This window comes from Salvelinus fontinalis, chromosome 3, assembly GCF_029448725.1.
Source record: "Salvelinus fontinalis isolate EN_2023a chromosome 3, ASM2944872v1, whole genome shotgun sequence".
Classification (NCBI taxonomy): Eukaryota; Metazoa; Chordata; class Actinopteri; order Salmoniformes; family Salmonidae; genus Salvelinus; species Salvelinus fontinalis.
The window spans coordinates 19,032,125-19,044,292 of NC_074667.1; the positions used below are offsets into that span (position 1 = coordinate 19,032,125).

The 12,168-nt window shown below is 41.7% G+C and overlaps 1 protein-coding gene across 2 annotated transcripts in view; it reads left to right on the forward strand.

Moving 5' to 3' along the window:
• pmepa1 (prostate transmembrane protein, androgen induced 1) overlaps window positions 1–12,168 on the forward strand; it is a 95,134-nt gene that overhangs the window by 73,525 nt on the left and 9,441 nt on the right. For both annotated transcript variants that reach the window (XM_055908463.1, XM_055908471.1), the window contains exon 3: window positions 11,922–11,975. In XM_055908463.1, the coding sequence (XP_055764438.1) occupies window positions 11,922–11,975 (54 nt within the window). The remainder of the gene's footprint in view (window positions 1–11,921; window positions 11,976–12,168) is intronic.

The window sequence follows — 12,168 nt, forward strand, 5'->3', positions numbered from 1 at the left end:
AGGAGAAAAGAGGGGATACAACCCTTCAGTCCTTTAACAGCTTTCCAAAATTTAGCTGGGTTCCCTGTACATTCAGATAGTGTATTAACATAATAATCTGATTGTGCTTTTTTAACTAGTTTCACACACAGATTTCTCAACTGCCTAAAAGACTGCCAGTCTGGGTCTGGGAGTCTGTGAATCTAGCTTCGGCCCAGGTAGCATCTCTGTTGTGTATGACTTCAGATAGCTCTGGACTGAACCAAGGGCAAGACCAATTTTTTATTCAATTTCTTTTTTAAGGGAGCATGTTAATCTACAATACAATTGAAAACATTTGAGAAGTGGTTTTAAGAGCCAACTCTGGGTCAGGTATAGATGCAATACAATCAAAGTCTTCAAAATAAAGGTCAAACAAGGTTTGGATCGAGGCGTCCGTATATCCCTGACATATGCAATTGGACAGTAGTCACCAATATCCAAAGCAAATACCCCACTCCCAGCATATTTCTCTGGAGTATTTGTAAATATGAGGTCAATCAAAGTTGACTTTGTAGGGTCCTTTAAGTTTGGACGAGTGGGCTTTGTAATCAGCTGGGTCAAATTTTGATTAGTACAAAAATCATTTAGACAATCAGCATCCTGCGTTCCCCATGCAAGATTAAAATCTCCAGCAATCAACACATCTGGTGTAATAGATATGGCAATTAAATCAGTGAGTTTGTTTAGGACACACTTCTTGGCGGAAGGTGGATGATAGATTCCTATAACTGTTATTCTTGATTTGGAACACAACTGCAGATTTAAAGCCAACAATTCAAATTGTTTAGGACTGGAAGTAGCCTTTAACAGAGACACACGAAGAAGATTATTTGTGTAAATAGCAACACCACCACCTTTGCCTTTCCTATCAACCCTAAACACATTGTAACCATCCATAGCAACATCATATATCAACTCATACACCCTGTACCATGGAATCGGAACATCAAAAATCTCTTCCCAACTATTTAGCAATCCTTATGGCACAGCTGTCAACATCCTGGTCCTCAAATGAAACTGGTATTCCTATTTATGCTTTTTTTATTCCTCCGCCCGTTTTGGTCCTTTATATTGGGCAGACAAACCAGTTCAAATCAAATTCTATTTGTCACATGAGCCGAATACAACAGGTATTACCATGAAATGCTAACTTGCAAGCCCTTAACCAACAATGCAGTTCAAGAAATAGAGTTTAATTAATCGAATCAATTCAAAATTAACACAAATGTACAAAACAATAACGACACTATATACAGGGGGTACTGGTACCTAATCATTGCAGGGGTACAGGTTAGTCGAGGTAATTTGTAAAGTGACTATGCATAGATAATAAACAGTGAGTAGTAGCAGTGTGAAAAGAAAGGGGGTGGTCAATGTAAATAGTACGGGTGACCATTTGATTAGTTGTTCAACAGTCTTATGGCTTGGGGGTAGAAGCTGTTAATGAGCCTTTTGGTCCTAGACTTGCCACTCCGGTACCTCTTGCCGTGCGGTAGCAGAGAGGACAGTCTATGACTTGGGCGACTGGAGTCTTCAACCATTTTTTGGGCCTGCCTCTGACACGTCTAGTATATAGGTCCTGGATGTCAGGAAGCTTGGCCCCAAGCTATACTGGGTCGTACACACTACCCTCTGTAGCGCCTTACGGTCAGGTGCCGAGCAGTTGCCATACCAGGCGGTGATGCAACCGGTCAGGATGCTCTCGATGGTGCAGCTGTAGAACCTTTTGAGGATCTGGGGACCCATGCCAAATATTTTCAGTCTCCTGAGGGGGAAAAGATGTTGTCGTGCCCTCTTCACAACTGTCTTGGTGTGTTTGGACCATGATAGTTTATTGGTGATGTGGACACCAAGGAACTTGAAAGTCTCGATCTGCTCCACTTCAGTCTTGACGATGTTAATGGGGGCCTGTTCGGCCCTCCTATTCCTTTAATCCAAAATCAGCTCCTTTGTCTTGCTCACATTGAGCGAGAGGTTGTTGTCCTGGCCCAACACTGCCAGGTCTCTGACCTCCTCCCTATAGGCTGTCTCATCGTTGTCTGTGATCAGGCTTACCTCTGTTGTATCGTCAGCAAACTTAATGATGGTGTTGGAGTCGTGCTTGGCCACGCAGTCGTTGGTGAACAGGGAGTGCAAGAGGGGACTAAGCATGCACCCTTGAGGATCTGCGTGGAAGATGTGTTGTTTCCTACCCTTACCACCTGGGGCCAGCCCGTCACTAAGTCCAGGATTTGAGGAGAGGTGTTTAGTCCCAGGGTCCTTAGCTTCATGATGAGCTTTGTGGGCACTATGGTGTTAAACGCTGAGCTGAAGTCAATGAACAGCATTCTCACATAGGTGTTCCTTTTGTCCAGGTGGGAAAGGGAAGTGTGAAGTGCGATTGAGATTGCGTCATCTATGGATCTGTTGGGGCGGTATGCAAATTGGAGTGGGTCTAGAGTTTCTGCCATGAAGGTGTTGATGTGAGCCATGACCAGCCTTTCAAAGCGCTTCATGGCTACCGATGTGAATGCTACAGGGTGGTAATCATTTTGGCAGGTATACCTTTGCTTTCTTGGACACAGGGACTATGGTGATCTGTTTGAAACACATAGGTATTACAGACTCAGCCGTGGAGAGGTTGAAAATGTCAGTGAAGACACTTGCTAATTGGCCCGGGCATGCTTTGAGTACACTTTCTGGTAATCCGTCTGGCCCCGCGTCTTTGTGAATGTTGAGCTGTTTAAGGTCTTGCTCACATCTACTACGGACAGCGTGATCACACAGTTATCCGGAACAGCTGGTGCTCTCATACATGCTTCAGTGTTGCTTGCCTCTAAGCGAGTATAAAAGGCATTTAGCTCGTCTGGTAGGCTCACGTCACTGGACACCTTGCTGCTGGGTTTCCCTTTTGTAGTCTGTAATAGTGTTCAAGCCCTGCCACATCCAACGAAGGTATTTGTATTTATTATGGATCCCCATTAGCTGCTTCTAAGGCAGCAGCTACTCTTTCTTGGGTCCAGCAAAATGAAGGCAGTTTATACAATTTTAAAAACATTACAATACTTTCACAGACCGTGTGCCCTCAGGCCCCTACTCCACCCCTACCTCATATTATATATATATATATATATATATATATATATATATATATATATATATATATATATATATATATATATATATATATATATATATATAATTAGTACAAAATTCATCTCTACGTGTGTATGCATGTGTCTGTGCCTATGTTTGTGTTGCTTCACAGTCCCTACTGTTCCATAAGGTGTTTTTGAAATCAGATTGTACAGTTACCTGATGTGGAATAGAGTTTCATGTAGCCATGGCTCTATGTAGTACTGTGCGCCTCTTATAGTCTGTTCTTGACTTGGGGATTGTGAAGAGACCTTTGATGGCATGTCTTGTGGGGGTATGCATAGGTGTACTAGCTGTGTGCTAGTAGCTTAAACAGACACCTCAGTGCATTCAGCATGTCAACACTTCTTACAAAAACAAGTAGTCATGAAGTCAATCTCTCCTCCACTTTGAGCCATGGGAGATTTACATGCATATTATTAATGTTAGCTCTGTGTACATTTTAAGTGCTGCCCTGTTCTAAACCAATTGTAGTTATCCGGGGTTCCTCTTTGTGGTACCTGACCACACGACTGAACAGTAGTCCAGGTGTGACAAAACTAGGGCCTGTAGGACCTGCCTTGTTGACAGTGTTGTCAAGAAGGTAGAGCAGCGCCTTATCGTGAACATACTTCTCCCCATCTTAGCTACTGTTGTATCAATATGTTTTGACCATGACAGTTTACAATCCAGGGTAACTCCAAGCAATTTAGTCACCTCAGCTTGCTCAATTTCTACATAATTTATTACAAGATTTAGTTGAGGTTTAGGGTTCAGTGAATGATTTGTCACAAATACAATGCTTTTAGTTTTAGAACTATTTAGGACTAACTTATTCCTTGCCTCCCACTCAGAAACTAACTGCAACTCTTTGTTAAGTGTTTGTATAGTGTTGTATAGACATGTATAGTGTTGAGTCATCCGCATAGACACTCTGGCTTTTCTCAAAGCCAGTGGCAATTCATTAGTAAAGATTTTAAAAAGTAATGGGCCTAGACAGCTGCCTTGGGGAATTACTGATTCTACCTGGATTATGTTGGCGAGGCTTCCATTAAAGAACACCCTCTGTGTTCTGTAAGACAGGTAACTCTTTATCCACAATATAGCAGGGGGTGTAAAGCCATAACACAAGGTTTGCCAGCAGCAGACTATGATCCATAATGTCAAAGGCCGCACTGAAACAAAACAGCCCCCACAATCTTTTTATCGTCAATTTCTCTCAGCCAATCATTAGTCATTTGTGTAAGTGCTGTGCTTGTTAATGTCCTTCTCTATAAGCATGCTGAAAGTTTGTTGTCAATTTGTTAACTGTAAAATAGCATTTTATCTGGTCAAACACATTTTTTTCCAGTAAAGGGGGCTTTACTATCCTTAGGTAGCGGAATGACTTTTGCTTCCCTCTAAGCCTGAGGGCACATAGGGGTGGCAATATCATTGTTGATAGACAACAATAACTATACGGAATTTAAAATTACCCTGCTTGTCTTTCATAATTTGGTCAGTTATACTTGGATGTGTAGTGTCAGCATTTGTTGCTGGCATGTTATGCCTAAATTTGCTAATCTTGCCAATGAAAAAAATCATTAAAGTAGTTTGCAATATCAGTTGGTTTTGTGATGAATTAGCCATCTGTTTCAACGAATGATGGAGCTGAGTTTGCCTTTTTTCCCAAAATGTATTTTAAGGTGCTCCAAGCTTTTTGCTATCATCAGATCCGGTGTAGTAGGATTCAAACTTAATCCTGTATTGACACTTTGCTTGTTTGATGGTTCGTCTGAGGGCATAGCGGGATATTTTATAAGCGTCCGGATTAGTGTCCCGCTCCTTGAAAGCATCAGCTCTAGTCTTTTGCTCGATGCGGATGTTGCCTGTAATCCATGGCTTCTGGTTGGGATTTGTAGGTACGGTCACTGGGGGGGGGGGGCGTTGTCAATGCACTTTTTGATGAATTGATGAAGCCGATGACTGAGGTGGTATACTCCTCAATGCCTTTGGATGAATCCCGGAACATATTCCAGTCTGTGCTAGCAAAACAGTCCTGTAGCGTAGCATCCGCGTCATCTGACCACTTCCGAATTGAGCGAGTCACAGGTACTTCCTACTTTAGTTTTTGCTTGTAAGCAGGAATCAAGAGGATAGAATTATGGTCAGATTTGCCAAATGGAGGACGAGGGAGAGCTTTGTATGCTTCCCTGTGTGTGGAGTAAAGGTTGTCTACAGTTTCTTTTCATCTAGTTGCACATGTGACATGCTGTTAGAAATGAGTTAAGTTTGCCTGCATTAAAGTCCCCGGCCACTAGGAGCGCCACTTCTGGATGAGCATTCCCTACCTCCTCCCGCTGGCACCTGCCTAGTTTTGGGGTAATGATGTAATCAATTGGTTGTAATCTTGGATTGAGCAGACCTTCCCATACAATTCTAATAACTCCATGAAAGACATAACTCTACCATTCCAATTTACAATATAATTTAAAAACAAAATACCCTTTTCAAACATTCATAAACACAGTTCTTTTATCAACCAGCACATTTGAGGTCAGCCATAATATTTGTTGTAATATTTGTTCTATCTTTTCAAGGGAATTAATTTGGAATTGTAGCCAGCTCTGCGATGCTTGTTTGAAAAAGAGAGATACTTTGGAGAAAAAAAAATATTTTCAATTAATCGAAAATGAGACGTGGCAATCTGCAAAAAGACAAAAAGGCCATTTTTTAACAATAGATGAGCTTTTCTTAGTAATATACCAATTAGGGTTCAAGTAAAACTTTTGTATAAGTGAAGCTTTTAGAGGTTTAGTGCTTTTATATTTAATAATCTCAACCCACTCAGTTCATATTCATTATATAGATAAGGCACACTTTATTTTGCCTGGTTTAGCATCCCAGATAAAGAGTAATATTTTTTGCTCATATGATTTGAAAATGAATCATCAGGAGTAGGCAGCGCCATAGGTAAGTGAGTAAACTAAGATATGACTAAGGAGTTAATCTATTTTCCCATAAATAGAGAGGTATTTACCTCTCCATAATTGCAGGATCTTGTCTATTTTTACAAGTTTTCTATTGAAATTCATTGTAGAGAGCCCATTTATATCTTTTGTTATATGAATACCAAGTGTGTGTACTGCACCGTCAGCCCATTTTATAGGTAAACTGCAGGGTAATGTAAAAGTATTTTTTAAAGATCCAATGCGTAATATTGTACTCTTATCGTAATTAGGTTTTATTCCAGAGAGTCCAGAAAAGTTATCTAGATCTTCAATGAGACATTACAGCGATCTAACTTACGGACTTAATATAAAAATTGAGTCATTGGCATACATGGACCCCTTTTGTTTTTAAGCCTTGGATTTCTAATCGTCTAATTTATTTCTATTTCACCTTTATTTAACCAGGTAGGCTAGTTGAGAACAAGTTCTCATGTACAACTGCGACCTGGCCAAGATAAAGCAAAGCAATGCGACACAAACAACAGAGTTACACATGGAATAAACAAACATACAGTCAATAATACAATAGAAAAAGTCTAAATACAGTGTGTGCAAATAAGGGAGGTAAGGCAATAAATAGGCCATAGTGGCGAAAAAATTACAATATAGCAATTAAAGACTGGAGTGATAGATGTGCAGAAGATAAGTGTGCAGATAGAGATACTGGGGTGCAAAGGAGCAAAACAAATAACAGTATGGGGATGAGGTATTTGGATGGGCTATGTACTGGTGCAGTGATCTGTGAGCTGCTCTGACTGCTGATGCTTAAAGCTAGTGAGGGAGAAATGAGTCTCCAGCTTCAGTGATTTTTGCAGTTCGTTCTAGTCATTGGCAGCAGAGAACTGGAAGGAAAGGCAGCCAAATGAGGAATTGGCTTTGGGGGTGACCAGTGAAATGTACCTGCTGGAGCGCGTGCTATGGGTGGGTGCTGCTATGGTGACCAGTGAGCTGAGATAATGCGGGGCTTTACCTAGCAGAGACTTATAGATGACCTGGAGCCAGTGGGTTTGGCAACGAATATGAAGCGAGGGCCAGCCAACGAGAGCATACAGGTCGCAGTGGTTTGTAGTATATGGGGCTTTGGTGACAAAATGGATGGCACTGTGATAGACTGCATCCAATTTGCTGATTAGAGTGTAGGAGGCTATTTTCTAAATGACATCGTCGAAGTCAAGGATCGGTAGGATGGTCAGTTTTGCGAGGGTATGTTTGGCAGCATGAGTGAAGGATGCTTTGTTGCGAAATAGAAACCGATTCTTGATTTAATTTTGGATTGGAAATGCTTAATGTGAGTATGGAAGGAGAGTTTACAGTCTAACCAGACACCTAGGTAATTGTCCACATATTCTAAGTCAGAACCGTCCAGAGTAGTGATGCTGGACGGGTGGGCAGGTGTGGGCAGCGATCAGTTGAAGAGCATGCATTTAGTTTTACTTGTGTTTAAGAGCAGTTGGAGGCCATGGAAGGAGAGTTGTTGTTATTTGATCTGATCTTGTTAACTAACATTTCGATAGCCATAACGAATAGATATGGTGACAGTGGACACCCTTTTTTAACTGCTCTTGACAATTCAAAACTCTCTGAGAAGTAGCCGTTATTTACTATTTTACATCTGGGGTTGTTATACATTACTTTTACCCATTATATAAGAGAATCACCAACATTGAAAAAATCCAGGCATTCATAAATCAATTCCGTTCTTACTTTATCAAAGGCCTTTTCAAAATCCACTATAAATACCAGTCCTGACTTCTTAGATGTTTCATGTTGTTATTTTATCTCTAGTAGTTGTCGTATATTATCTCCAATGTATTGTCCGTGTAGAAAACCGATTTGATCAGGATGAACAATACCTGGTAAAAACCTTTTTTTTAATTCTGAGTGCTATGCATTTCACTTGTATATTTGCATCAACATTGCAGGGTAACAGGCCTCCAGTTTTTTAGATAGACTGGATCTTTATATTTGCCACCTGGGCCTTGTTTTAATAATAGTGAAATCAGACCTTTCTGCTGAGTACCTGACAGACTACCATTTCTATAGGAGTAGTTAAAACAAGCTAACAATGAAGCTTTGAGAATATCAAAAAGGGCTTGATATACCTCTACCGGTATGCCATCAAGCCCTGGGGTTTTTCCAGACTGAAAGGATTTTATAGCCTCAAAGTTCTCCATCTGTAATTTAGTCTTCGGACTGATCTTTTTGTACATTTTGTTAATTTACATTTTTTTGTATTTGCAAATAATTCCTTACAGTAATCGTCATTCAGAGGTTGAGGATGAGACAGAATAGAGAACATCTGCTTCAAATATTTAGCTTCCTCTTAAAATATAATTTGGAGAATCATAATAACGAGTTTCTGCTAATTATTTTTGGTAGGATTCCTGTGTTGGAGATTAAGGAAGAATTTGGTGCATTATTCTCCATATTCCATCCGTTCTTGAATAAGTTCCTCCAGTTCTTTTTGTTTTTCCTCCAACTTATTTTGAATCTCTAGTATCGTTTTTATTTTGATCTACCTGTACTATTAGTTCATGTATTTCCCTTGTTGGTTTTGGCTCTTTAGACAGAAACTGCTTTTTTTATAATTATTGATCAGTTTTGAATTGAATGACCTCTGCACATACATTTAAAGGTATCCCAAACAATAAGGGGATTTATTGAACCTATATTGTACTGGAAAAATTCAGTTATAAATTGTTCTTCAGTAAACTTTGATAAAATTTCCAATATTCCTGTCCACGTGGAAATTCTGTAACAGTTATTGTGAAGGCCAATTAGATGATGATCCGATCGCTTTCTGTCTCCTATCAATACTTTGTTAACATTTGACGCAAGAGAGAAAGAGAAAAGATAGTAGTCAAGACGACTAGCTTGATTAAGTCTCCTCCATGTATATCTCACTAGGTCAGGGTTTTTTAGTCTCCAAATATCCATTATTTCTCATGTGTCCATAATATTTGTGATTTCCTTAAGGGCACGGTGATGATAGTTTGTAGCGTTATTTATTTATATATATATGTATACACATACATACATTTGCAAAAATGTACACTGCTCAAAAAAATAAAGGGAACACTAAAATAACACATCCTAGATCTGAATGAATGAAATATTCTTATTAAATACTTTTTTCTTTACATAGTTGAATGTGCTGACAACAAAATCACACAAAAATGATCAATGGAAATCAAATTTATCAACCCATGGAGGTCTGGATTTGGAGTCACACTCAAAATTAAAGTGGAAAACCACATTACAGGCTGATCCAACTTTGATGTAATGTCCTTAAAACAAGTCAAAATGAGGCTCAGTAGTGTGTGTGGCCTCCACGTGCCTGTATGACCTCCCTACAACGCCTGGGCATGCTCCTGATGAGGTGGCGGATGGTCTCCTGAGGGATCTCCTCCCAGACCTGGACTAAAGCATCCGCCAACTCCTGGACAGTCTGTGGTGCAACGTGGTGTTGGTGGATGGAGCGAGACATGATGTCCCAGATGTGCTCAATTGGATTTATGTCTGGGGAACATGAGGTCTAGCATTGTCGTGCATTAGGAGGAACCCAGGGTCAACCGCACCAGCATATGGTCTCACAAGGGGTCTGAGGATCTCATCTCGGTACCTAATGGCAGTCAGGCTACCTCTGGCAAGCACATGGAGGCCTGTGCGGCCCCCCAAAGAAATGCCACCCCACACCATGACTGACCCACCGCCAAACCGGTCATGCTGGAGGATGTTGCAGGCAGCAGAACGTTCTCCACGGCGTCTCCAGACTCTGTCACGTCTGTCACATGTGCTCAGTGTGAACCTGCTTTCATCTGTGAAGAGCACAGCAGTGGCGAATTTGCCAATCTTGGTGTTCTCTGGCAAATGCCAAACGTCCTGCACGGTGTTGGACTGTAAGCACAACCCCCACCTGTGGATGTCGGACCCTCATACCACCCTCATGGAGTCTGTTTCTGACCGTTTGAGCAGACGCATGCACATTTGTGGCCGGCTGGAGGTCATTTTGCAGGGCTCTGGCAGTGCTCCTCCTGCTCCTCCTTGCACAAAGGCGGAGGTAGCGGTCCTGCTGCTGGGTTGTTGCCCTCCTACGGCCTCCTCCACGTCTCCTGGTGTACTGGCCTGTCTCCTGGTAGCGCCTCCATGCTCTGGACACTACGCTGACAGACACAGCAAACCTTCTTGCCACAGCTCGCATTGATGTGCCATCCTGGATGAGCTGCACTACCTGAGCCACTTGTGTGGGTTGTAGACTGGACAACTCTCATGCTACCACTAGAGTGAAAGCACCGCCAGCATTCATAAGTGACCAAAACATCAGCCAGGAACCATAGGAACTGAGAAGTGGTCTGTGGTCACCACCTGCAGAACCACTCCTTTATTGGGGGTGTCTTGCTAATTGCCTATAATTTCCACCTGTTGTCTATTCCATTTGCACAACAGCATGTGAAATTTATTGTCAATCAGTGTTGCTTCCTAAGTGGACAGTTTGATTTCACAGAAGTGTGATTGACTTGGAGTTACATTGTGTTTAAGTGTTCCCTTTATTTTTTTGAGCAGTGTATAAAAAAAACTGTTTTTGCTTCGTCATTATGGGGTATTGTGTGTAGATTGATGAGGTGGGAGGGGGGGGGAACGATTTAATCCATTTTAGAATAAGGCTGTAACATAACAAAATGTGGAAAAGGTCAAGGGGTCTAAATACTTTCTGAATGCACCGTATATGGAAAAATACACATTTTAAAATTTTGACCAATTGAACAAGATTTGTTTGAGTCGGGGACAGCCCTAGTTGACTCCAATACTTCCCACAGTTGTGTCAAGTTGGCTAGTTGTCCTTCGTGTGCTGGATCTTTGTTGATACACTCAGGAAACTGTTGAGCGTGAAAATCCCAGCAGCGTTGCAGTTCTTGACACACACTGGTGCGCCTGGCACCTGCTACCATACTCTGTTCAAAGGCACTTAAATCTTTTGTCTTACCCATTCATCCACTGAATGGCACACATACAGATTCCATGTCTCAAGGCTTAAAAATCCTTCTTTATTGAAGTGGATTTAACAAGCGAATAAGAGATCATAGCTTTCACCTGGTCAGTCTATGTAATGTTTTGTATACTCAGCGTTTTAATGTCTGGTGTTTCTTTCTTTGTGAGACAGTCAGAGGCTTACAGGAGACAGGTTGTCTGCCACATGTCTGACACATCGCCCAGTGCAGTGATCTGAAGCTTCCAAAACCATATGACTGCACTGCTGCTTTCTGAATCACCCACACACACTGCTGCTTTCTGAATCACCTAGCCTGTGATTCATTCGTTAGGAGATATGGGGAATGATGCCGTGTGTGTGTGTGTTTTGGGCTAGGCAGACGTCTGTGTACTCTGCAGGAGGGGGTATGAGTCAGAGATGACAGAGCTTTCTGTGTCACGGTCAGTGTCTGGCTGTGTGTTTGTTTAGGATTGCTTGTGTGAAGAGCACTTGAACAGTACATGTAGCTCTTGTCCAATTCACAGCCCATCTAGGTGTAGAGAACAAGGCTCAGATAGAGGGACAGGAAGTTTACAAAGGCACTCCAGTATTAGCCCTTGGGTTCTGCCTATTAAGAGATGCTATACAAGTATACCTTACTCTGTCTGGCTCTGGGGTTGATCTCATCACCTTCATTCACCCTATGCTCAAAGGTGGTTGGCTCTTTGGCTGGAAAGGTAAGTACTCCACTTGCACATGGTATGCAGTGACATGATAAATTCTTCTCTCTCTCTCTTTCTCCTTGCACCCCGCCATCGCTCTCTCAGGATGGGAGTCTGTGGTCCTCAGATGGCCCAGGGTCCACCAGTGGAATGAGCGAGGTAAGGGGGATTATGGGTAATACTTGTTTAGCCATTAAGACTTTACGTCTATAGGGGTCATCCCTAAACCCAGGGACTTAAAATTCATCCCAAATGGACGGAAATATATTATGGATTTGTCCTCCTATATAAGAGCAGAGGGGCTATGGGTGTTTATGGATGTTCATAGCAAAGAGATGACAACGATGGTGCT